At 46.0% G+C, this 25,803-nt stretch overlaps 2 protein-coding genes across 10 annotated transcripts in view; both read right to left on the bottom strand.

The window, feature by feature from the left end:
• The window catches only part of LOC111953403 (DNA topoisomerase 2-binding protein 1-A), a 41,278-nt gene extending 34,418 nt beyond the window's left edge, over positions 1–6,860 (bottom strand). Inside the window, exons 1-6 of the mRNA XM_023972644.1 lie at positions 6,533–6,860; positions 5,989–6,082; positions 5,716–5,850; positions 5,413–5,556; positions 4,534–4,715; positions 183–376 (exon numbers count right to left, since the gene is read on the bottom strand). Coding sequence (XP_023828412.1) covers positions 183–376; positions 4,534–4,715; positions 5,413–5,556; positions 5,716–5,850; positions 5,989–6,075 — 742 coding nt within the window. The 5' untranslated portion in view covers positions 6,076–6,082; positions 6,533–6,860. The remainder of the gene's footprint in view (positions 1–182; positions 377–4,533; positions 4,716–5,412; positions 5,557–5,715; positions 5,851–5,988; positions 6,083–6,532) is intronic.
• Positions 6,861–7,325: 465 nt separating this feature from the next.
• The window catches only part of LOC111953250 (dnaJ homolog subfamily C member 13), a 49,412-nt gene continuing 30,934 nt past the window's right edge, over positions 7,326–25,803 (bottom strand). For 4 of the 9 annotated variants that reach the window (XM_023972402.2, XM_023972403.2, XM_023972395.2 and 1 more), the window contains 36 exons: positions 25,445–25,540; positions 25,165–25,305; positions 23,909–23,926; positions 23,241–23,323; positions 22,870–23,023; positions 22,675–22,778; positions 22,342–22,501; positions 22,081–22,245; positions 21,766–21,870; positions 21,373–21,575; positions 21,127–21,211; positions 20,704–20,858; positions 20,373–20,573; positions 20,037–20,238; positions 19,805–19,920; positions 19,631–19,709; positions 19,339–19,474; positions 18,868–19,052; positions 18,514–18,588; positions 18,123–18,242; positions 17,556–17,939; positions 17,288–17,401; positions 17,002–17,118; positions 16,539–16,716; positions 16,188–16,279; positions 15,908–16,007; positions 15,734–15,808; positions 15,489–15,601; positions 15,096–15,265; positions 14,719–14,761; positions 14,377–14,550; positions 14,017–14,196; positions 13,578–13,718; positions 13,168–13,311; positions 9,979–10,078; positions 7,326–8,584 (listed from right to left, as the gene is read on the bottom strand). In XM_023972402.2, coding sequence (XP_023828170.1) covers positions 8,487–8,584; positions 9,979–10,078; positions 13,168–13,311; positions 13,578–13,718; positions 14,017–14,196; positions 14,377–14,550; positions 14,719–14,761; positions 15,096–15,265; positions 15,489–15,601; positions 15,734–15,808; positions 15,908–16,007; positions 16,188–16,279; positions 16,539–16,716; positions 17,002–17,118; positions 17,288–17,401; positions 17,556–17,939; positions 18,123–18,242; positions 18,514–18,588; positions 18,868–19,052; positions 19,339–19,474; positions 19,631–19,709; positions 19,805–19,920; positions 20,037–20,238; positions 20,373–20,573; positions 20,704–20,858; positions 21,127–21,211; positions 21,373–21,575; positions 21,766–21,870; positions 22,081–22,245; positions 22,342–22,501; positions 22,675–22,778; positions 22,870–23,023; positions 23,241–23,323; positions 23,909–23,926; positions 25,165–25,305; positions 25,445–25,540 — 4,806 coding nt within the window. In that variant the 3' untranslated portion in view covers positions 7,326–8,486. Of the gene's footprint in view, positions 8,585–9,650; positions 9,761–9,978; positions 10,079–13,167; positions 13,312–13,577; positions 13,719–14,016; positions 14,197–14,376; positions 14,551–14,718; positions 14,762–15,095; positions 15,266–15,488; positions 15,602–15,733; positions 15,809–15,907; positions 16,008–16,187; positions 16,280–16,538; positions 16,717–17,001; positions 17,119–17,287; positions 17,402–17,555; positions 17,940–18,122; positions 18,243–18,513; positions 18,589–18,867; positions 19,053–19,338; positions 19,475–19,630; positions 19,710–19,804; positions 19,921–20,036; positions 20,239–20,372; positions 20,574–20,703; positions 20,859–21,126; positions 21,212–21,372; positions 21,576–21,765; positions 21,871–22,080; positions 22,246–22,341; positions 22,502–22,674; positions 22,779–22,869; positions 23,024–23,240; positions 23,324–23,908; positions 23,927–25,164; positions 25,306–25,444; positions 25,541–25,803 lie in introns of all 9 variants that reach the window. The other 5 variants (XM_023972396.2, XM_023972399.2, XM_023972397.2 and 2 more) reach the window with 3 other exon arrangements.

Below are 25,803 nucleotides of genomic sequence, written 5' to 3'. Positions count from 1 at the left end.
CTGTTATTATATGAAAGGACATCAGAAAGACAGAGCTGAAGCATGTCTGTCCTTGTGATTATGAAGGAAAAGATATCGGAGTGGCTGAAGCAGGATTTATCCCTTCTTAATTTATTTGTAATGTGTGCTGAACTGATTCTGAACCTAACTAAGTTGAACAATAAAAGGTAAGTTCGACCTACCCGAGGGCTCGCTGACGATGAGGTGGGTGCACTCGTTCATCTTGAGCTGTCCGGTGTAGCTGGCCCCGTGCAGCTGGCAGAGCCTCTGCACCTTCTTACGCTCCACCGTTGAGAGGCCTGTGACACAGACGGTGCAGCCACAGAGCACAGGGCACAAGTAGTCCTCTATGGGCAGGTCAGTGTATCTGAACAGGCTGAGGGGAAGAGAGAGACCGGGACAGGGAGATGAGTAGATCGGTTTAAAGCTGCAATACGTAACTTTTTGAGTGACCCCACCAAATTCACATGGAAACGCGAGTTATAGATCTGTCATTTTGAGTGAAAGCAAGTCTAAGAAGCGGTAGGTCTGTTCTTGTGAGCCATTTCTATGCTTTCTGTTCTTAAGTTTCGTTTTTGCGTCTTTTACTTGCAGTTTTGTACACAAGCTTCAATCAGCTGAAAATACAATATTTTTGGTAACCGAAAATATATATTTCACAGCAGATCAGATGGTAATGCATTGCTTGTTCTACACCATGTATTGCTTGTTTTGTCACACACTATTTTAGCAACCAGGAAATGGCAGAGTGATTTCTGAATATTGCACCTTAAAGGTATGCAAGTCAAATACAAGTGCAGCTACATGGAGCATCTAGTAAATACGATGAGATGAAGGTGCTGAGGGCGCGCGTCTTGCCGGTCCCTTTTTTTTTTTTTATGGCTTTAAAAAATAATTGCGTTAATTATTATTTTGTTTGCTCAGAATGATAGCGCAATAACGTCCTATGACTGAAACACTTCTGGATCATGATTCTGAAGGTACACATTTCTCTCAGCCTCCTAGACCTGGAATACTACATTCACTCCTTCGTTCCACGCACAGCGGGCTTACCGGTTGCTGCTGACCAAGATGACTGAAGGCAACGAAGGAGGAAATGGGACTCCAAGCTAGGCTGAAAAGACGGACTACACGGTCTCCTCTTCCTAGTATCCTGATGGCTAATGTCCAATCCCTGGGATCGAACTCCAGGCTGTTGTGGCGATGCAGTGCCTTAGACCGCTGTGCCACTGGGAGGCCGTTGCAGGCAATTTTAACCAAGCACGCTAAAACAAATCTTCTCCAAAATATCACCAACATATATCCTGCCCCACAATAGGAAACAATGTGCTGTACCATGTATATACAAACATCTGTGACGAATACAAAGGCATCACCGGCCCCCACGTCGGCCAATCGGATCACGTCTCTCTGTTCTTACTCCCAGTCTACAAGCAGCAACTCAAGGGAGAGCTACCAATACAGAGAACAGTAAGGCGCTGAATAGGAGGCAGACTCAATGCTGCAGGACTGTTTTGAGAACTGATTGAAATATGTTAAAAGATTCATCCACCCAGGACTCCTCCATCAACATTGAGGAATATAAATCGTCAGTCACGGGCTTCATTAGGAAATGTGTTGATGATGTACCCACAATAACAATCCAGACATACCCCAATCAAAAATCCTGGATGAAAGGAGTTATCCATACCATGCTGAGAGCCCGTACTGCAGCATTCAATGTCAACAGAATGAACCCCGGTGATGCGTATAAGGCAAGAGCTTCGCAAATCCATTAGGGACGCAAAAATACAATACAGACTCAAACTTGAATTGATGTACGACAACTGACTCGCGACGCATGTGGCAAGGACTACAGATTATCACAGACTACAAAGGCAAATCCAGGTGTGTGTGTTGCCCGCCAAAGCCTCCGACCCAGACGAGCTTAACACATTATATTGCTGCTTCGAGGCAGACAATACCGAGCCATCCTAGAAGTCTCTCGCTGTTCCGGACGACCAAGTGCTTTCTCTCTGAGGCTGATGTGAGGAAAAGCCCAGATGTCATCCCTGGCCGCGTCTTCAGAGTGTGTGCTAACCAGTTGGCGGGTGTCTTCTCTGACATCTTCAACCTGTCCCTGTGCCAGGCTGTAGTTCCCACCTGCTTCAAGGAGACCACCATTGTCCCAGAGCCCAAGAAAAACAATGTGACACGCCCAAATGACTATCGCCCTGTCTCTCACCCCAGTCATCATGAAGTGCTGGGAATGGCTCACATCAAGGCCAGGAACACAGGACCCACTCCAATTTTGCTTACCGCTCCACGGAAGATGCCATTTCCATAGCTATTCACACAGCCGTAACACATCTGGACAAGAGGAATACCTACAGTTCAGCATTCAACGCCATTGTTCTCCTGAAGCTCGACACCAAGCTCAGAGCCCTGGGTCTGGACACCACGCTCTGCAATTGGATCCTGGAATTCCTGGCAGGCAGACCACAGGCTGTGAGGATTGGCAACAACACCTCCTCCAAACTGACTCTTAACACAGGGGCCCCCTGTGTTGTGTCCTCAGTCCTCTGCTGTACTTCCCATTCACCCACGACTGGCTGGCTTTGCACGACACCAACTCCATCATCAAGTTCGCTGACGACACCACAGTGCCTGAGGAAGTCCTGCAGCATAATCAATGACCCCACACACCCCAGCCACAAGCTGTTCACTCCCTTACGGTCGGGCAGACGGTATCGGAGCATGACGTCTGATAGAAACTCTCTCTGAGCCTGTTCGTATCTACAAGCCATCAGACTGCTGAACACTTGAACTAACCACCTGCTCTGATTCTCTGCACGCACACACAACTGCTGCTACCGGACTATTATAATTGCTAAATACTGCACAATTTAAAAACTTACCACCCAATCAACTGAAACATTTATTAGAGCCTAATCTACAAATTTCAGATGACTGTTAATACAGATATGTATCGGTTGGTCAAAACACAAAAAAAAACAAAAGTAGGGGCGTGGATCAGAAAACCAGTCAGTATCTGGTGACCACCATTTGCCTCATGCAGCACGACACATCTCCTTCGCATAGAGTTAATCAGGCAGTTGATTGTGGCCTGTGGAATGTTGTCCCACTCGTCTTCAATGGCTGTGCGAAGTTGCTAGATTTTGGCGGGAACTGGAACACCCCGTCGTACACGTCAATCCAGAGGGTGACATTTCTAGTGAATATACTACATTTCTGGTGAGTATACAGGCCATGGAAGAACTGGGACATTTCAGCTTCCAGGAATTATGCACAGATTCTTGCGACATGGAGCCGTACATCACACTTAAGCATGAGGTGATGCTGGCCGATGAATGGCATGACAATGGGCCTCAAGGTCTTGTCATGGAATCTCAGTGCATTCAAATTGCCATCAATAAAATGCAGTTGTCTTCGTTGTCCATAGCTTATGCCTGCCCATACCATAACCCCACAGCCAACATAAGGAACTCTGTTCACAACGTTGACATCAGCAAACAGCTCACCCATGACGCTGCCATCTGCTCGGTACAGTTGAAACCCGGGATTAATTTGTGAAGATCATACTACGCCAGCGTGCCAGTGGCCATCGAAGGTGAGCATTTGCCAACTGAAGTCGGTTACGACACCAAACTGCAGTCAGGTCAAGACCCTGGTGAGGACGACGAGCAAGCAGATTAGCTTCCCTGAGGCACTTTGACAGTTTGTGCAGAAATTCTTTGGTTGTGCAAACTTAGTTTCATCAGCTTTCCGGGTGTCTTGTCTCAGATGATCCCTCAGATGAAGAATATGGATGTAGAGGTCCTGGGCTGGTGCAGTTACACGTGGTCTGCGGTTGTGAGGCCGGTTGGACTGTTGGAGCTTTTGCCAAATTCTCGAAAACAACATTGGAGCCAGCTTATGGTAGAGAAATTAACATAACATTTTCTGGCAACAGATCTGGTGGACATCCCTGCAGTCAGCATGCCAAACGCACGCTCCCTCAGAACTTAAAACATCTGTGGCATGGTGCTGTGTGACAAAACTGCACATTTTAGAGTAGCCAGCACAATGATCATGCTGTTTAATCAGCTTCTTGCTTGTCAGGTGGATGAATTAACTTGGCAAATGAGAAATGGTCACTAACAGGGATGTAAACTAATTTGTGCACAAAATGTACAAAAAAATAAGCTTTTTGTCTATGGAAAATTTCTGAGATCTTTTATTTCAGCCCATGAAACATGGGATCAACAGTTTACATGTTGAGCTTATATTTTTGTTCAGTGTATTTTACTGAACCATTTACTTTGTTAGTATTCTTATATTTTATTGTTTCTTTTCGTTGTTGCATTGTCGAGAAGGAACCTGCAAGTAAGCATTTTGTTGGACGTGTATAGCATGTGTCCCGTACATATGACTAATTCAATTTGAAACTAGGTGTACACTTTTAACATACTTGCTATATCTTTGGTTGATTACAGACATAGCTTTTCATTAATGTCTCTGTCAAAATGAGAAAGGCATAAAAATCCCTATTACCTGTCCTGTGATTTTTCCCAGCAGGTTTTGACCCAGGAGGGCAGCAAGATGGGCTTCTCCATGCTGGCGGCCACCAGGTACTTCTTGCTGCCCACCTCCCCAGCAACCAGGTGAGTGACAGACACGTTAAGGTCCCGATAGACCCGCCCTCCCATCAGCTGTACCAGATCCATCACGTCAGCCTGGAGGTACAGAGACAGACACACAGTCACTAACAGGCCTGCTACATTGGATGCATAACATTTTCTGGGCGTGAGATGCTCCCATTCATTTCAATATAACCTGGACCTAAGCAGCACAGCCCCGCAAGAGGCTCGCACTGCTCAGGGTAAAATTACGCTCTGTTTTTATTTTCACCCCCCCCTTCTCCCCAATTTAGGGGTATCCAATTGGTAGTTACAGTCTTGTCTCATCGCTGCAACTCCCGTACGGACTCGGGAGAGGTGAAGTTCGAGAGCCGTGCGTCCTCCGAAACACAACCCAACCAAGCCGCACTGTTTCTTGACACAATGCCCACTTAACCCAGAAGCCAGCCGCACCAATGTGTCGGAGGAAACACCGTACACCTGCCGACCGTGTCAGCGTATACTGTGCCCGGCCAAACCCTCCCCTAACCCGGACGATGCTGGGCCAATTGTGCGCCGCCCCATGGGTCTCCCAGTAGCGGCTGTCTGCGACAGAGCCTGGACTCGAACCCAGTATCTCTAGTGGCACAGCTAGCACTGCAATGCAGTACCTTGCGCCACTCGGGAGGCGGTTCTATTTTCAAGAGCTCCCCTGTAAGGATGTTTATGTGGATGTATTACATAATTGGCATGAAAAACACTTGCCATCAATGTTGACGAGTCAAGCAGAGTAGAGGGGAAAGCAATGGATTACCCTAGCCTCCTTGTCCAGACTGGTGCAGGAGATGGTGACATCAGCCATGGCCATGTTGTAGACAGGCTGCTCTGCTTTGGGAACGCAGCGCTGCTGCTGCAGGCAGAAGAGCACCACTAGTGGACTCACCACTCGACAGCCCAGCTTTCACAGAGACAAAGGGAGGGAAACAAAGTTTTACACTACTGACAATTTTTCAGTAGACTTCATTGCTGAATGCTGACAGTGTTCTTAACATGTTGTGACTTGTGAGGATAAGTAGGTAGAAGCCAGGTTTGGGAATGTGTGCGTCTTGAGACAGACCTTTGTGCAGTGGTGGAAGGCTGGAGTGGAAAAGGTACTGAAGACAAATAGAGACTTGTCATTACGGTCCATCTGTAATGCAGTCTCCTCATCAATGTTCTTCAAGTAATTCTCTGACTGGAGCGCCATTATGGCCTGTTTCAGAAGGAATAGAAAGATGAGTCATTTCAATAACATAAACCAAAAGCATTACTAATTTTAATATCAAATGTTAGTGGTTAGTCATGGACACTACAGTAGCGGCACTGGTATCGTAATCAAAGTTGTACTCACCTCATAGGCCTTGACAGCAAGTTCTGTCTTTCGTCCATTGACTTCTACAAACTTCACAACGAAGCCATCTCTATCTCCTTTCGACATGGTCAACCTACCATGTGACAGAAGTGCATTAATTCGTCATATGGAATTAGGAAGTCATATGGCTAACACCGGCTCTTTAATTCTTGACATACGTTAGCTAGCTACAGAGAACATAGCTAGCTAGTTGCTAGATGACATTATTCACCAGCTAACGTTAGCTTATTTTACTGCCAGTATCAGTAATGACTATAGCGTCATCTACATATTTAACGTTAGCTAGCTAACATTAGCTGACAAATCAATATTGCAAGGCAGTCACTTTCTGTTCTGGTCGGGAATGTGCGGAGTGTGTATCCTAAACGTCTGGGACATGGGATGAGTTCAGGACCCGGTTTAAAAAGGCATATACCTTCAAGTTTAACGTTAGAACCATAGCTAGGATCCTATGGTTCTAACAATGAACTTATGCCTTAAGATGCTTTTGGGAAACCGGGTCCTAGTTCACCAATGTTCTTACCTTATTGGTCCGCCAATATAATATTTTTCCTTTCGGAAATAACTTGGTTTGTTAAATTATCTAGAACTAGCAAGCAACATTAACAGGTTTAAAAGTCGAGCTCGCAAGGGGCCAAAATCACTGGTGCACGAGCCCCAAATGAAGACTGGATGCCTGCTCGAATTGGAACGTCATTCACAAAGCTTGAAGACCATCAAAATAAGATGTTTAAATCTGAACAAACAATCGTTATCGTCAATTGTATCGATCACTTGTGTACAACAAATAAAAAGAAAACAAATAGTTCAAACATATTGGAGGCGTTGCTATTCGCGCGCAGAAGTCGTAATCAGAATCAGACGGAAGTGAGGTTGCAGGTTCTCCTAGGAAAATAAAGTTTACTTGAACGTGCGCCCTCTGCTGGCAGGCATATAAATAAACTCTAATTCAACACGATTTCCACTTACCCTTGCCTGCTGTGTAACTCATTCAGCATGCCACCAATTGCACACCATTAAGATTACATTCAAAAAATATATGGTCAAATCTGAAGCCCAGTCTACTTAAAATATCAGAAATAGTAACAAGTATGGGCTGTAAATTGTGATTAGATATGTATTGTTTGTATGTGTACTGCAGCTCAAGATTCTGTACCTTTATGGCACAAGAGTATGCTTGTTCTGTCAATGTATGTAGTGTTGCTATGCCCCACTTTGGCATAAAGTTGAAACTTTCTCTTATCTGACTGTACTTTATATAGTCATTCATTCTTCTTAGTAGTACTGACAATAGAAACACACATTATGAAGAAAACAAGTGTGGATTCCCTTTTTATTTCCTAAAATTGTATTTACAAGTGCGACTGATTCTTTTAAAATGTACATTCAATATAGAAAGTTTGTCATATTACATTGAACATTTCACAATTGCACTAGTCTTTCACATATATTTATAATCAGAGTCAGCATCATTCCTCATGTCTCAGCAGAAGCTCATTTGAATTGGTAAAGACCGTTATTTACCTATAAATATTAGAGTGCTTTTTGCATTCTGGGGAAGGAAAATAACAAAAAATATTTTGTTGGTGGTGGCAGAAAGGTCAAACTTCAAAGAGAGTGAGCAGAGCAAAGTATGGAGCAGGATCATCATGATTGGGGTAATACAGAAAGGAGACAATGAACGCACATGTGACCACTTCAAAAAGGGGTAGACAGGGCAAGACTAGACGTCAGCATCTGTCTCAAAGTCCCCGGCGCTGTTCCCTTTAGAGGAGGGGAGGGGAGGGGGGTCCAGAGCAATAATACACCACAGTTCTTTGAGTTCCTCCTTACAACATTTTTCAACCTTTTCCATACGACACTAAAACATATTATAAAATTAGGAAAGGTTTGACTGGTCCTGTAAACAGGTGATCGGAGGAGATTAAGTTCATCTTTTTCCAGTGATCACATGTTCAGGCCGGATACACATAATGTACCCTCCTTCAGGACTCGTGGCTGTGATCTGTGAGGGTATGTGCTGCCAGGCAGAGCAGTGAGACCGGGCATGATGGAGAGAGGAAGGAGAAGAAAATGGAGGGAGGTAGGTCCAAATTTTCTTCTGTTCGTCTTTCCCCCCACACAAAACAATTAAGATTAAAAAATATATTCATACAAAAGTAAACTATTTGTCTCATTGGAAAAAACAAAGCGGAAAAACAGAAGAAAAAAAAAAGGTCGACTCGATGACAAGTGTTATCATTTGCTTTAAAACAATCAAACAAAGGTTTACAACGAGTGCTGTTTGGAGGCGGGGAAGGAGAGTGACATTTTAAGGGTTTGAGGGCAGACATTTTGGAGACAGTCAATGATAGTCTGTGATGGCCCCCTCTCCTTCCTCCCTCTAGAGCCCTGAGCAGTCTCTCTGAGCTGCAGCCTGTGAGCCACAGGGTAGTCTGGATGCCTGAGCACTTCTCTCTCTCCGTCTGTCAGTCAAATCAGCCTGAGTCTCCAATGTCATTGTCCACAGGGGGCGGAACGCTGGGCAGCACTGTGGAGCCGGTTCCTGCTGTAAGGTAGCCTGCTACACCTGGACCTGCAGGAACCACAGAGAGAGAGAGAGCGAGGATGAGATAAGAGTGAGACATACTTAGGGTGGCAAAATTCCGGTAACTTTCCAAAAATTCTTAGTTGTTTCAGAAATTCAGGTTGGAAGACTCCTAGAATCAGGAGGGAATAAACAGGAAATCTGGAATCCTAAAAGGATTTTTTGAACCCGAGAATTTTTGGAAAGTTGCCAGAATTTTTACAACGCAAGACATACTAAAGGCCACTGCGAATGTTCAAACTGGGTGACTGAGGAGGCATGATGTGGTGGAAGTCACTATCTGATGCAAGTGCTACATCGTGTGATTATGCTACAGGGTTGGTTGTATGGGGAGGTGGTGCTAGAGATGGCATGGAGGTATACGAGTTTATGAACTATTGCTACTGAGAGCTTCAGCGAGCATATTGCCACTTTACTTTGTTAGGGACACTGTTGGCTTATCAAGGGCAGGGCTGGCCCATTACTGGTTCAGAGGATTCACCCATTGATTTGTGCTACAGGGACTTCATCCGTACAGTGTTTCTCCAATCCATGTCTGGAGATGGAGATGAGTGGAAATTGAAAAACTGAAAAGTGGCACAAGATGGAGGGTGACGGGGCCTCCCGAGTGGCGCAGTGGTCTAATGCACTGCAGTGTTAGCTGTGCCACTAGAGATTCTGGGTTTGAGTCCTGGCTTTGTCGCAGCCGGCCGTGACCGGGAGACCCATGGGGCGGCCAACAATTGGCCCAGCATCGTCCGGGTTAGGCCGGCAGGGATGTCTTTGTCCCATCACGTACTAGCGACTCCTGTGGCGGGCCGGGCGCAGTGCACGCCGACATGGTCACCAGGTGTACAGTGTTTCCTCCGACACATTCCTCCGGCTTGGCTGGGTCGTGTTTCGGAGGACGCACGGCTCTCGACCTTCGCCTCTCCCGAGTCCGTACGGGAGTTGCAGCGATGAGACTAACTACCAATTGGATACCACGAAATTGGAGAGAAAAAGGGGGTAAAAAAATAGAAATAATAAAAAAGATGGAGGTGGAGGGTGGCATGGGAGCAAGGATAAAGTCTACCTGCGTCAGAGCAAAGAGAGAGGAGGCGCGCTTGGGAGGGCCCTGCACAGGAAACTACAGCCCACTCCGCAGGGGGCTGCTGGCCGCCATGAGAGAGGGAGTGGAAACACCTGAAGGAAATGTGGAGGAAGAGGAGAAAGGGAAGGAAAGGAGGAAGAGAGGAAAAGGAGGGAAGGTACTAAGCACAAAGTGAAGAGGCAGCGGCCACAAAATGCCCCAAGGGAAGCATAGAAGAACGAAGGATTCAGATTGAGCCCGTAGAATGCCCCCTCTAAACTTACCATCTTTGTAGCGCATAACATAACGTGTGTGCAGATTCCATTCCTACCTGTGAGGTACCCAGCGGTCTGGGACTCGGAGATGAATAGGTCATGTTTCTGGTCTTTGAAGGCACTCCACACAGTGGACCGAGCCAAGATTTCATTCACCTGCAACACAGGACCACTCAGACTGATACGTGTACAGCACTACAGCGGATAGGATAAGATCAACTTGAATGTCCTACGGAGAAAAGTCTCTTAGACACAGTACTGATTAGAGGTCGACCGATTAATCGGAATGTCCGATTAATCAGGGCAGATTTCAAGTTTTCATAACAATCGGAAATCTGTAAAAAAAAAAAAGTACACCTTTATTTAACTAGGCAAGTCAGTTAAGAACACATTCTTATTTTCAATGACGGCCTAGGAACGGTGGGTCTACTGCCTTGTTCAGGGGCAGAACGACAGATTTTTTACCTTGTCAGCTCGGGGATTCAATCTTGCAACCTTACGGTTAACTAGTCCAACGCTCTAACCACCTGCTTTACATTGCACTCCACGAGAAGCCTGCCTGTTACGCGAATGCAGTAAGAAGCCAAGGAAAGTTGCTAGCTAGCATTAAACTTATCTTATAAAAAACAATCAATCAATCACTAGTTAACTACACATGGTTGATGACATTACTAGTTTATCTAGCGTGTCCTGTGTTGCATATAATCGATGCGGTGCGCATTCGCGAAAAAGGACCGTCGTTGCGCCAACGTGTACCTAACCATAAACATCAATGTCTTTCTTAAAATCAATACACAAGATATATTTTAAACCTGATATTTAGTTAATATTGCCTGCTAACATGAAAGTTCTTTTAAACTAGGGAAAATGTGTCACTTCTCTTTGCAACAGAGTCAGGGTATATGCAGCAGTTTGGCCGCATCGTTGCACGACTATACCAAACCATAAACATCATTGCCTTTCTTAAAATCAATACACCGAAGTATATATTTTTAACCTGCATATTTAGCTAAAAGAAATCCAGGTTAGCAGCAAATATTAACCAGGTGAAATTGTGTCACTTCTCTTGCGTTCATTGCACGCAGAGTCAGGTATATGCAACAGTTTGGGCCGCCTGGCTCGTTGCGAACTAATTTTCCAGAATTTTACTATTATGACATAACATTGAAGGTTTTGCAATGTAACAGGAATATTTAGACTTATGGATGCCCCATTAGATAAAATACGGAACGGTTCCGTATTTCACTGAAAGAATAAACGTTTTGTTTTCGAGATGATAGTTTCCGGATTCGACTATTAATGACATAAGGCTCGTATTTCTGTGTGTTATTATGTTAGAATTAAGTCTATGATTTGATAGAGCATCTGACTAGCGATGGTAGGCACCAGCAGGCTCGTAAGCATTCATTCAAACAACACTTTCATGCGTTTTGCCAGCAGCTCTTCACAATGCTTCAAGCATTGCCTGTTTATGACTTCAAGCCTATCAACTCCCGCGATTAGGCTGGTGTAAACCGAAGTGAAATGGCTAGCTAATTAGCGGGGTGCGCGCTAATAGCGTTTCAAACGTCACTCGCTCTAAGACTTGGAGTAGTTGTTCCCCTTGCTCTGCAAGGGCCGCGGCTTTTGTGGAGCGATGGGTAACGCTGCTTCGAGGATGGCTGTTGTCGATGTGTTCCTGATTTAAGCCCAGGTAGGAGCGAGGAGAGAGACGGAAGCTATACTGTTACACTGGCATATCTAAAGTGCTATAAGAACATCCAATGTCAAGGTATATGAAATACAAATCGTATAGAGAGAAATAGTCCAATTATTCCATAATAACTACAACCTAAAACTTCTTACCTGGGAATATTGAAGACTCATGTTAAAGAACCACAGCTTTACATATATTTCATGTTCTGAGCAAGGAACTTAAACATTAGCTTTCTTACATGGCACATATTGCACTTTTACTTTCTTCTCCAACACTTAGTTTTTGCATTATTTAAACCAAATTGAACATGTTTCATTATTTATTTGAGGCTAAATTGATTTTATTTATGTATTATATTAAGTTAAAATAAGTGTTCATTCAATATTGTTGTAATTGTCATTATTACAAATAGAATCGGCATCGGATTTTTTTGGTCCTCCAATAATCGGTATCGGCGTTGAAAAATCATAATCGGTCGACCTCTAGTATTGATGTATACAAAATGAACACTGTACACAATACATACATCACACACACAACATATATCTTTCAACTACAAGCTCAAATACATCAAACAGCTGTGCTCTGTCTCAGTAGACTACAGGTTGTTAATACAGGGCTCCAGATTGCGACAATTTAGTCGCATTTTGCAACCCTATGAAGTGGCTGTGCGAGTGACATTTTTTATTTATTAATTTATTTTATTAAATTGGTCGCATCGATGCGAGCTGCACATTCTACATGCTCCCCTCACTCCAAAACGTCCTCTTTTTTTCACGCTACTAAAACCGTGACTTGTTTAAAAACAGGGATGTGCATTACCCTCAAGATTCCTGTGATAAAAGTATCTGCCCTGTCTCTGTTTCGCTGGGGCCTGCCGCTGTGATGAACGAGCAATTGCGAGTGTAAGCCTCATTGGGTAGTAACCTAGGCTACAACTGCACCGTTTTTTCCCAGGACACTGTATTTACTGTTAGATTAATACATGGCTACCAGCAGCGGGTATTATGTTTCCAGTTAGCGACCTAGCTAACGTGTTTTGAGTTTCCACTTGCTCAGGTGGTGAATTAGCGCCAAATCAATTTGCCTGTGATATTTAGTGCACATAAAGATGTAGTGAAATTCATCTCTATTGAACAAAATATAATTCTGAAAATTCTGGAGCCCTATTTTAACAATTAAATACAATAATTGCCAACCCAAAATTCATGACAATCCCTGGATTGTGTTGCACAACAAAATATATTTAAATCATGCATTCCCAGCATGAACATTCTAAAGATGAATACCATCTCAGTAATCTATTACACCTCTTAGTATAGCATGGTGAATGACTTGATAAAATGGTTAGATATTTTTTTATTGCGTGATGCTGCAAAATAAATAGGTGCGACTAAATCATGGGCTGGTACCACCAACTGTAAAAGTTAGTGGCACCATTGTCAACAGGGGAAAATGTTAGTCTGGAGCCCTGTTGATATGTTGGATGATATATTGGACGATATGTTGGATGACATATTGATTTGACATATAGCCAGCGTTGCCTTACCTGTTCGCCATACTGCAGACTGCGTGTCATGGACTTGAGAGCCTTGACGATCTGAGCCTTGGTGGCCGAGGGGTTGTCTAAGGTCTCCAGCCCGATCCCTTCCAGTAGCCGCAGAAGGTACGGCACCAAATCCACTCGTAGGGCCTGTGTGTGCACGTACAAACACATTAAAACACTAAAATGACATGGAATAACAACACGTATGAAAAGGACAGAACACCATGTCTTTTGCTAAAGGAATTAACAGTAAGAAATGGTGTGAGAAAATGGAACTTTATATCAGAGCGATGGGAAGCATCCCAAAAGGCTCTATTCCCTATAATGCACTACTATGGGCCCCGGTGAAAAGTAGTGCACTAAACAGGGAATAGGGTGCCATTTGATATGTAGCCATAATAGAGACGAGGTACCTGAGCCACCAGGTCAGTCTGCTCTCTCTGGAACATGCGGTTGAGCGCCTCGCAGGCCAGTCCTGCCATGTCTGCCCTCATCTTCATCCCGCTCATCAGAGGACCGATGGTCTCCAGAGAGGCCATGGAGCGCACACATTGCTGCACACACACACCACACATACAGAAACATGGCATTAGACTTAAATATATTTCTACGTGTGACAGAAATAAATATAACACAGATTTACTGTCCATGGGAAGATCGTTGACCTCCTTACATTCAAACAGTACTATTGTAGACTCTGTATGTAGTTTAAGTTGGCTTGGTTGTAGTTATACCACTACATTAGTACATTCGTCAATTATAGCTTGCTAAACTACCTTATGGTAGTCAGTTTATCTTGCCCATTAAATATCATGAATTTATGTTTGTTGTAGCCCTAGACTGTGACCGTACTTCGTTGTCCGACAGCACGTGGATGAGGCGGATGGAGCTCTTGGGCACGGCGTTGTTCTTGTGGGTCAGCGCAGCCAGGATGCGAGGCAGGTGGCCCAGGGGAGGGACCTGGTCACACAGCTGGGTCTGTGTGCTGAACAAACACACCGCCGCCGTGGTAACCGTCTCCAGGGCCTCACCCTGTTGGAAACGAGCAGCGAAAGGTTTATCAAACCAAAATGGAAATACAAGTTATTCTATGAGATGACAAGAGATATTTTTTCTGCTCAGTTACAGGAAGTGTGTGTGTACGAAATGTGCTTTAATTCACTCAGTGAGAAACTCATGGTCGCAAGGAGATGAACCCGTGAGTGTACTCACATTGGGGTTGTTTTTCTCGTACAGCTCAGTAAGGGTCTCCAGGAGGGACACTAGGAACTCCCTGGGTTTGCGCAGCACCCAGCCTGGCTGAGCGATGAAGATACGCAGGAAGACTCCGCCCACCGCCAGCTCACCCTGCCCCGCCCCATACGCCACCGTGAACTCCTCTGGAAGCTGTGCATACAGTCAACAGCATACCATTAACACGCCGCATATCATAAACAGTACAATGGGTATCACGTGATTATTTTGTTGCTTCAGCATTTATCCCCATTCACTGTAGGCCTACAATGAAATTCACAACATATAGAACAGCATTAGATTGAATGTGGATACACTTACTCTCCAGTTAACATCAGGATTATCCTTTTGCTGTTTGAAGTGCCTGCAGAGGATAAGGGAGGAATATATCGTACACAAAAGACACAAATCAAATATACAGCATAAACTATGTATTTCATCATTTCACAGCTAAATGTTGTGCCGTCATTATGTCAACACTTTACAGGGCCACGAAAAATTTGGGGCCTAACGACCACAAAGCCACAGTGTGTGAGTGAGTGAGTGAGTGAGTGAGTGAGTGAGTGAGTGAGTGAGTGAGTGAGTGAGTGAGTGAGTGAGTGAGTGAGTGAGTGAGTGAGTGAGTGAGTGAGTGAGAGAGAGAGAGAGAGAGAGAGAGAGAGAGAGAGAGAGAGAGAGAGAAAAAAGCGGTTGCGTACTCGAGCATCATCTCACGGACGGTGGTGGAGACAGTCTCCCGGGAGCCGTCGTTCCAGATGAGCTCAGGGTTCTCGTGCGTCCCCTCGAAGATGTGCACTGCCGCCTCCGCGTTGTCCCGCATGGCGTCCATGAACACGCCCGGCAGGAAACGCATCAGAGTCAGCCGCACCTGAGAGGGAGGGATGAGGGAGAGAGAGAGAAGGACAGAAGAGGTGGGACAGAATGAGTGAGGGGGGAAAAAATTACTTCCAAATGGCACCCTATTTAGTGCACTACTTTTCCCTATTCACTAAATTGGGAATAGGGTGCCATTTGGGGCACAGTACTAAAGTAGTCTCTACAGAGGGAGAAGGTCTCTCCCTATGATCCTCCACACAGGGATACTGCCTCACCTTTGGCCCCACCAGCTTGTCAGAGGTCATTTTGGAGAAGAGCTCGGCCGTCTGGGAGCGCACCTGGGGGTGGGTGGAGTTACAGAAGAGGTCGAGCAGGTAGATCAACGCACCTGGAGGAGAGAGGGAGGGAGGGAAAGCGGGAAGGTTACCCATGGCAACAGACAATGATATAAGCCCATATACACAACAGAATATAATACTGTATATTCAAGAACTAACAACAAAATCGGTATAATACCAACCCTTAGTCATAGCTTCTTTGACTATCTTGGTGTTGGAGGTCAAGGCGTATAAAGTTTCCAGTACAAGCTGCCGGCCTGAAAGTGATACAGAAAATCAGACAGGGTTTTTTTGAATGAAGTGTATATAGCTAGTAGAACGGACTAGTAGACGCAGTAGGTTTTCTATGGTCTTACTGGAGGGCAGAGAGTGAAGTAGCACCAGTAAGTTGGACAGCACCAGGGACTCAGCGATGTTGGCCACACAGTCCTGGTTGGAGGTGACCGTGTTCACAACCTTACGGAGGACACAAAAACAGGTCTCAGGTCGCAGATTTAAATATACAGTGCATGCATGTGGGCTGATTGATTGGTTGATTTCGAAAAAAAGATACGGCCCACAGGATATCACACGAAAGTGTTCTACAACAAATTCCGTCGATAATAAAATAAAATGAATATTCTAGTTGTGTTTTACCTCCAGAGCGAGCTGCTGTACCTTCCCAGCCCCGTGAACCCGTAACAAGGAGAACAGCAGCTTGAAATGGCCGATGCACTCCGTCTCCGAACCTGGGGGTCACAAAGAGCCAAGTCAGCAAACCGCAAAGACCAACGAGCTCTTTCAGTTTGTTCAGCTGAGGAGAAAAGGCAACGGAGACGGTACAACTAGGAGGGGCATTTCTTAACTCTCCTAAAGCAAAATGTGTGTGCTTGCTTCAGCAATCTTAAAAAGTCAATTTCACGGTAGTGGAAGAAATGGTAGTAGCAGTTTTGACTGCAGTAGTAGTAAGAGTGACGGTAGATATCACAGAAGTAGGTTGCTGTGTACCTGGGTTGTTCTTGATGACGTTGCGGAGGGCCTCCAGGGCCATCTCGGCCCAGCGGAGCCTCTCGGCATGCTGCTGGGACTCCACCTTGTTGCTCTGGGACATGGCCAGCAGGGTGGTGAGGTACTGGGCCTGGGAGCCCACGTAGTCCAGCAGGCTGGCTGCAAATGCCTTGGGGTACTGGACCATGGAGACATGGTTATAGGCTTATAATAAAGCTAATAACACCTTTTATCTGGCGTTACGAACTAAATCTATGGATGGATATAGCCTAGAAATACATCAAATTACTAGCGTTCTATTTAATGATATTATTGTCGCTAAATACCTAGGTATTACCACATAATTACCTGCAGGTTTTCAGATATTACTGTGAGCTGCGTGAAGCAAATGGATTTACCGTGACTCAGTGCTACTTAATGACAGGACTATGACATGACAATGACGCCGAGCGTCGGGGCTCACCTCCAGAGGATAGGCAGGCTGCTCGTTGTAGACCCTGACAAAGATCTCGCCCACGATCAGCTCTTTACCGTGGTCGCTGAACACAAACTCTGAGCCAAAGCTCTTATCGTTCTCCCCCTAGGACAGAGAGAGAGACACATGACTATACTAACACAGGATGCCCAATAATACACAGTCCATTTTGTTTTGTACGGCGCCTAATGAACACGAGCCAATCCTACAGCGATAACAGACATCCATGCTGAAACATATGATAGAGCCAGTCCATGTGCTCTCCTCTGCTCACCCTCCTGATGTTGCCCTCCTGCTGGGCCTCCAGGAATTCCAGCAGCTCGGCCCGGGTCCCGTTGTTCCAGATAAGGTAGGGATTCTCAGAGTTACTGTTCAGCAGCTTCAACACCTGGTCGACATGGAAACAGAACCATGAGTGAATGTGGGTGAAGTGTGGCATAGCATCGTCAAGAGTGTTTTAAACTAGTTGGTCTATGAGTGTGTGTGTGTTATTGTGTCTAATCTGCATATCTACCTTTTACACTTTCCCATAAACCACTAACCTCAGCCGGTACCGCCGACCCTAACCTCCTCGAAATATAGGGTGTGAGCATGGCTGCCAGGCTCTTACGAATCGTCGGGTTCTCCGGGGGTTGCCCCTCCACTCCGTTAGTCTCCACTACACCTCCCTCTCCGGTGGGTGGGGCGTAGCCCCCCAGACGGCTAAGGGCCACTAGGCTGAGCTTGGCCAGGCTGTTGGCCACCTCCTGCTGGTTGGTATCCTGGCTGGTGGCCACGCCGCTCTCCTCCAGCGTGTAGTCGTAGTTGAACAGGTGCACCAGGAGGTGCCAGAGCACGCCGGCGTGGTACAGGTGCGTCTGCAGGAAGTAATCCACAGCGAAGGAGCTGACGCACTGCACGGCCAGCGCCGCCGTCCGCGGGAGACCCTGAGAGTGTACAACAGAAGATTGCTTTCAATTGAAGGTAAACGCTCAATTTTAAAATGCTTTATTTTTTAAATGTTAAGTATAAATGTGTGTCCTTTCTGCATTGGATGATACAGTGGTATCACGGTGTATACAACGCCAGAGATACAAGGCTGTTGTTAAATGATTAAGTGGAGATCTCACCTTCCCATAGTAGAGCACGTGACAGAGGTCCCTGATGATGTTGGGGAGCTCGATGATCTTTTCCCGGCACTCCTCAAACTGAGCCGCTACACTGTAGCACTTACACACCTGGCCGCACACCTAGGCACAGGCAACACAACCCCTTTCAACACTGAACTGTACCACTCATTTCCAGCCAGACACGTACGGGTCAGAATATAGTGCTAATAATGTGACAGATGTTTGTGGATGTGCTGTATTCTTAAAATATATAAGTTAAATACACCACATCCACAATCATTAAGGCGATTTGACACTATTCAGACAGGGTAGACACTAGGATTGAACCCCGGTCTCTGGTGGGGGAATCGTAAGTGACCACGGCTCTGCACTGTGGATCTGGTGATCTTACTTGAACAGCCATGTCATCAGACTTGCTGGAAGCGGTTAAAACAGCAACACACCGGGATAGCGCATCCAACAGAATCTGGCGGAAAAGGGGGGGAATACTTTTTTTTAGATCATGTTATAAACATTGAAAGTATGAATGTAGGAATGTCGGTCGGAAAAGGTGAATATTGTTGCAACAATAGTATCTGAGCCGTATTCATTAGCTCCAAAACGAAGCAAACATTTTTTATGAAAAAACAAAAATAACCATTTCCTATTAGACAACTCCAAGTAGATCCCTCCCGGTTTCAGTCCGTTTGGTGCCTAATGAATATGATCCTGATATCTGACTAGCCAGTAGGGTTGTTAGTTCTACCTCGATGCCACTTTCTCTGCGTAGTTCCTCAGCGTTTAGGGCGGAGCAGTTGACCGTGTGGAAGGCCAGCTCGATTGCAGCCGGGAGCAGGGGGGAAGTCTTGGAGAACAGCTGCTCATCACCCGTCTCCATGGTGATGGTCTTGATGAGCATGGGGTAGCCGGCATACTTGTAGGGTTCCAGTTCTGTTGACAAGAGGACAACAGTTTACATTAATATTACTCTTGGAAAGTAGCAAAGGTGTCACATATACACACACACACACACATATATATATGCATGCATAAATACATCTCTCCTACACTCTTTTGCAAGCTATTGCAACGCTACCGTGTCTATCACGCCTCCAAAAATGGTGTCTCTAGTTATGTTAACAATTAGCGATTGTGACGCACCTTCCATGCGTATTCACTTTAGATGCGTATAACATGGAATACTACAGACAGTGGAGAGAGTATTAGAATGTCAGACCTTGTTTGTGTCTGTTGAAGAGGATGCTCTGGGCTTTGAGGATGAGGATGATGTTCTCGGGGTCGGGGCCGTCGATGATGCGGGACGACTTGGTGCACAGGAATTCATAGGCCTTGTTGACCTTCTCAAACATATCCTGAACACACAGAGACAGCTATTACCACCTCCCCCCTCTGAACAATGACGGTAATGCTCCAAGACAGGAGTGGAAAACTCCTCAAACTCGGATGATGTCTGTGTCCCAAATGGCACCCGATTCCTTATATAGTGCAGCAATGGTGCGGTAACATACCCTGCCCTCTGGGTTCTTGTCCGGGTGGTACTTCTGGGCCAGTCTGAAGTAGGCCTTCCTGATCTTACTCTCCTCATGTCTGTGGAGAAACCAAAATCAAACATACTCCACAGAGAGTACCGATAGACATCTTGGAGGGAGAAACGTCTTCTTTATGTATGCAAGGCCACTTACTGTCCCTGTCCCTTGGGCAGGTTGAGGACTTCGTAGGCGTCGTCCACAGACATGGAGGGAGGCTTCTTCTCCACCTCCCTCTTCCAGGCCTCCAGGGTGTCCTTCAGCAGCTTCACCTGCAGCGGGCAGACGACGACACAGAGCACTATTAACGGTCTCCATCTCGCTCATACACTGACACCTTCTCGCAAGTCTCACACAGTCAATAACCACACACACACACAGAACATACGGGCTCTCGGATGGGCCAGTTGGGGAAGCGGTTGGCGTCACACAGGTGGCGGAGGTAGTAGATGTTACAGAAGAGCTCGTTCTCCAGCTGGGGGAAGCTGACTACAGGGATGGGGCAGTACTGGTAGAGGGCTCGTGTGTTGCTGTACAGCCGTGGGCTGAAGTCAGCCAGGTGGGTCGCGATTTTCTCAATCATCATCCGCCTGGAGGGGGGCAAGGGGGATGAGACATCAGACACAAACCAACACACAAGAGGTGGATGTAGACAAACGGATAGAAAAACCTTCAAAACTATTTGTTAGACCTCTCCCCAGACAGACAGCAAGCTTGTGTCTACCTCATCTCGCTGCTCCAGATGGCCTCTGGCGTGTCAAACTCTCCCAGGAAGATCTCGGAGAAGCGTTCTGCCTCGTAGTTCTCCAGGTAACACACCATGGCCTCAGGCATCACCGGCCCCAGCACACTGCGCTGGACGATGTCTGTACCTTTGGCCTCCTCTGACTTGAAGGCCTGCTTCAGGTGACAGTACTTCAGGAACCTACAGGAAAACACAAGACGTGACAGAGTCCAAAACGCACAACATAAAAGACCTATCTGCAGAGCACAATGTGTTTGTGTGTGTGTGTTTGACATGCGTGTGTCCGTGTGCATCTCTCCAGCAGTCAGACCTGGCCACAGGCAGCACGTTGGAGCCGGTGTACATCATAATGAAGAAGAAGATGCCGGTGAGGTAGAGGCGCTGCAGGTTGGGGTTGTCCTGCATCACCAGGTACAGCACGTTGGCCACCTTCTCCACCAGGATGGGGTCAAAGGTCAGCAGCAGCTGATTGGAGAAGGGAACAGAACATGAGACATTTGCGCAAGCATTTTATTTAATAAAAACCTCCATCTCACTTTTAATGTTGAGTCCAAGAATAGAACGGATCTTATTTGACCAACGTTTTAGTCTCAAGCAACCTTCAGATGATTATATATATAAGAAGGTGAAAAGAAGAGGAAATAGTACACATTTGATAAAAAAATGTTTATTTAACCAGGAAGTCCCACTGAGGTAGGACGGATATACCTAATAATAGGCTGGTTCTGCTCACCTGGACAATGTGAGGGAGGCAGGTGTTATCGCTGACCATTCTCTTGATCTTGGGTAAGGGACGAATAATGGCATTGTCCTGGTCCCTGGGGAAAGACACAGAGTCACATTTTTAAAACTGTGTGACAGCGAAAGAGAGAAATGGGGAGAGAGAGGGCCGAGCAAGAGAGGAGACAGTAAGAAAAGAATAAAACTAATATATAAATTTTTTTTTTTAAAGAGTCAGAACTGAAGATCTTCTCCCTACCTGCTGGGGTAGTAGGAGCACATGGTGATGAGCATGTTGAGGATGAGCGTGGCCAGGTCCGTCTCGTTCATCACCGCCTGCCCGCTGGCCAGCAGGCACCACTTGAGTTGCGGGATGGCCTGCAGGGGGCGCCAGCCGTCCATGCCCTGGGCCCAGCACCTCGTCTTGGCCGTCAGCACTCCATTGCTCCAGAACTCCTGCATCTGATGTGGGAAACGTGGACGTGTTCAGTCATCAAGATATCATGCATAGGGATGGTTCACCGACGTTACAAAATGTACATTGTCTTGGATACCCAAAAATATCTAAGCAATGGCACTGGACCCAGAGAAACTCTACCTATGGGGGTAGAGTTTAGCATCCGTGTTGGTTTTGTATTCAGTAGAAACGTACCTCTTCAAAACTGAAGGGGCCCCTCCTCTCTTTGTCTGCGTTCCCAAAGTACCACTCCTTCTCGCTCTCCCTCTTCATGTCTGCCCCGGCCTCGATCACGTTGCTCTGACGGACAGACACAAAGACGCACGTTATTAACATGAAACCAGACAGACTGGCCTGTAATGGAAGGATATAGCTGTCGAAATTCTATTTGACTTCCGACAGCTACACGCTTCCATGGTCTGCAACTGTATCAAAACATACGTTAGATACGTGATGAGAAGCATATGCTACAATTTGGGTGGTTCGGACAGGGCAGTTGTGAAGACCTACCTGTAGTGGGACGGTGGCTCGGCTGGTGTGTAGGTGGGCCAGGGTGAGCAGGTCTACTAGGATGCGGACTCCATTGGAGTCCATCAACTCCTTCACATTTTTCTTGTTGAGGATGAGTTTGTTAAGGAATAGGATCAGTCTGTCTCTTTCCAGTTTGTCTGTAGACTGTAAATACAGAGGGAGAGAGAGACTTACCATTACAAAACTGTCCCAACGGATCTCTGACTAGTTTGTGATGTGTGTGTGTGCCACAGCACTGACCCGGTCCAGCATGCCAACGATGTACTTGGTGTCGGTAAAGGGGCCGATCTCCTCGCAGCACTTCCCATAGACGACGGTGAGAGCCTGCAGGCACAGGCACTTCATGGAGACTTTGGGGGTGAGCAGGAAACGGTGGTAGAGCTCATTGAAGAACTCGTACCTGAGCGGGAGAAAGAGGGAGACAGAAAGACAGAGGGATATTGCTAAAGAAACTTTGGGGAAATTTAACAATTTGAACATTTGACTTTATTCCTTTCGTTTGGATTTAAGAGCAATATTGTCACTAGATGGGTTAAACATGGCCGATTGTGTTGTAGGTGGCTGATGTCTTACGATCTCTTGATGGCCCCCGACTCGTCCGTCTCATCCTCTTCCAGCAGCAGACGCAGGTAATAATCACCAATCTTAATCTCATCCGAAAGACACTCGTACCTCACCTGCAACACACGCAAACAACCCCCCCCCCGTCAGCTACCAATCCACATGATCAAAATATAAATATGTCCATAATTTGGTTTGACCCCTGACCTCAAACTCCTGGTGGTTCCAGGAGATGACGCTAGCGTTGCCCAGCTCGCGGTCCACGCCAAAGGCCCTCATCTCTCCCTCCAGAGCGTCCCGCAGCTCCTCCCGCGTCTTCAGGTTCCAGATGAGGTTGGACCGCGCGTGGTCCAACTGGAACCTAGGACACAGGAGAACCAGAGATTGAGATGGGGCAACTTATCCAAAATCTAAATATTCACTTTTAATGCATTAATTTATTTGATCATTTAAAGTAGGAGGCTGCTCCAGCCGGATAACCATTACAAACATAAAAAAGAAAGGATTAAACACAAAGTCTATAATAGTAAGAGAGAGTTAAGGCAGCCATTTTGTGAGCAAGTGACCAATGTACCTACCTGTAGTAGAAGAGCTCCCAGTTGGCTTCGATCTTGATCCTCTGTCTCCTCTTCCTCAGAATGACAGGTTTTTGGTTGGGGTTCTGTAGTAGAGCCAAGAACAACGTCAGTCAACACTACACCTCTCAAATGGTCAACTCGCGTTGCTGGACAACTGGTCTACATGAGTGGACGACTGCAGTAAGATGATTTATGACCCCCCCACTAATATGCTCAGGCCAATTCCCTGTCAATCACGGTCATTGCCGAATTGTCATCTTTGGCTTGATAATGACAGTAATGGAGATGGCAAGGGCACACACATATTGATCTTGACAACGTTCAAAGTACAACACAGGTGATTGATGAAGACAAATACGAGGAAAGGTATGGCATGTATTGAATGGCATGTATTTTATCTATCGCCTTTGTAAACCCACAATGTTACAAAATGCTTTTTTCACAGTATTAATGAATTCAAAACGTTTAACGTCACTGACCACCAGGTGAAAAATACTGTCATGATGACAAACACCAACAAAAAACACACAACCTTTGACATAAACAGTGACAACTACAGAGATGGGATCCCACAACATAACGTGCTACATGAGCTCCAAATCTGACAGGTAAGTGTGGGAGGGGTCAAAAAGGAGGAAGAGGGGTTCCCATTGGTCAGTTCTACTTACCAGGTTATTTCTGTCCTGCTGCATTTGATTGACAGCAGAGAACCCCAACAGACAAGCGGGACAGGGTGGGGCAAGAGACAACACAGAGATTATTGGTCCTCAGTCGGATCAAACAGAGATACTTCTCATTGAAGTTAGGTCAAAGGCAATCTGCGCCATACGATCAAAATCTTTATCGACAAAAACAGTACGACAGCCTCCAGTCCAGATTCACCCACCGTATGCGATGACAGTGGATCTATTTAAACACGTTTTTACTGTATCAAATTAACATTAACTGAAAGGAAAATCACAACCGATGTGGTAGCAATTTTAGAATGTGTGAGGTGATTGGTTGGCAGATAAAAGAAAGAAAGTTCAATTAAGTGATTGATTTGAGCTGGACTCACCTACACCCATTCAGCCCTCTAACAATAGTCTCATTCAGAATCCGCACTAACAAGTTTATGTTTATCTTGGTACTTAGACAAACCTAGCGTGGTGAGACAAACCCAGTGATGGTCATATAAAGTATAGGTGAACTTCGGTTTGTGGCAGCGTTGTGGCCCAGTTGATTTAAAAGGAGATTTGATTAAAGATTTGTGCCAAAGCAGAGGCAGCTGTCGGCCCGTAGAAGAGAGGAGAAGAGGGCAGAGAGAGAGTGTTCCCTGTTAATAAACAGACCCGGTCAGATGGTCGGTTTAAAGGACACACATTAGTCCTTTAAACAAGACATCTCCCATTCACCGTCTTTGCAACACTGTTACTGTAAATGCTTGCGTTTCATTCCGTCACCATAATGCACAGAACTCTACTCAGTGGCATCATTCATACACTCTCTAAGTAGAAGTCATAACAGCACCAAGAGTTTTAACATCAATCCCAGCAATACTACACTTCACCAAGATCTCTCTGACGCATACAAATGAGGGCAGACGCACACACAAAGCAAGCAGCGCATATCTGTTCAGCAGGGTCCAAAACAGCAAAGCAGATGATTTGTTAGAATGTGGTTCAGAACCCACTGGTTCCCAGAGTGTCTCCCCCATGGCAAAGTTGCTGGGTGATAGCAATGCTAGCCATGCTAACTGGTACTAAAGTAACTGGACCAGTCCAGCAGACGGCTATGGAAGCAGTAGAGCCTGCAATACCGCTCAGCGCCAGCAGGAGGAGCAAGAGCCAGAGGAGTCTGAATGAGGGCATCGCCATTAGTGCTACTGGCACAGAATGAAGCCCCTGAATGGGGGGCGAAAAGCGAGCAGTGAGTCCCTCCTCACCTCCTTCTGGGCGATACCCATTTTGTCCCTCCAGTGCATTAGCACGATGTCAGCCTTCTCCTTGGCAAACTTCTCCACCTCTTTGGCTGCCTTGCCCGCCACCCGCTGCCAGTCGGGCACCTTTTGCTGACCAAATTGGTCCTGTAAGGATCAGACACAAAAAGGCCGGTGAGTAAAAGTTTAAAAAAAACATCCAAGCATACATTCATGTCTAAAGGTACCACAACAGTGTACGGAGCTGGTAAAGGGGAATGTCACTATTGTCTCCGCTGCAGGTTACCGTGGCGATTTTGACATTGTCCCGGATGTGCATCCTGTCCACGTCTTTCTCCGGGACGGCATCAGGGCTGTCCAGGTACGCCAGCAGKCCCGTCGGCTGAGGGGAGAGAGCGAGATTGTACACTATCAAATTCCCTGCCTCTAACCGTATGGATGGTACACAAGTGAATTGCCTGAACACTAGGGCCGGGACGATGGGCAGTACCGCGATACTCCTTACCATCGTGGCGTGGAAACCAAACACGAAGCAGATTTATGTTGGAAATAAACATTATGTTGTCATCCAGTCACATGTATTTATTTTCCAAGATAGAGCAGACAATATTTTACATACAGCAGGTTTTTAAAGGACTAAAGAGT

The sequence above is a fragment of the Salvelinus sp. IW2-2015 genome, linkage group LG27 (assembly GCF_002910315.2).
Source record: "Salvelinus sp. IW2-2015 linkage group LG27, ASM291031v2, whole genome shotgun sequence".
Taxonomy (NCBI): domain Eukaryota; kingdom Metazoa; phylum Chordata; class Actinopteri; order Salmoniformes; family Salmonidae; genus Salvelinus; species Salvelinus sp. IW2-2015.
This window is presented reverse-complemented; position numbering and strand designations above follow the sequence as displayed.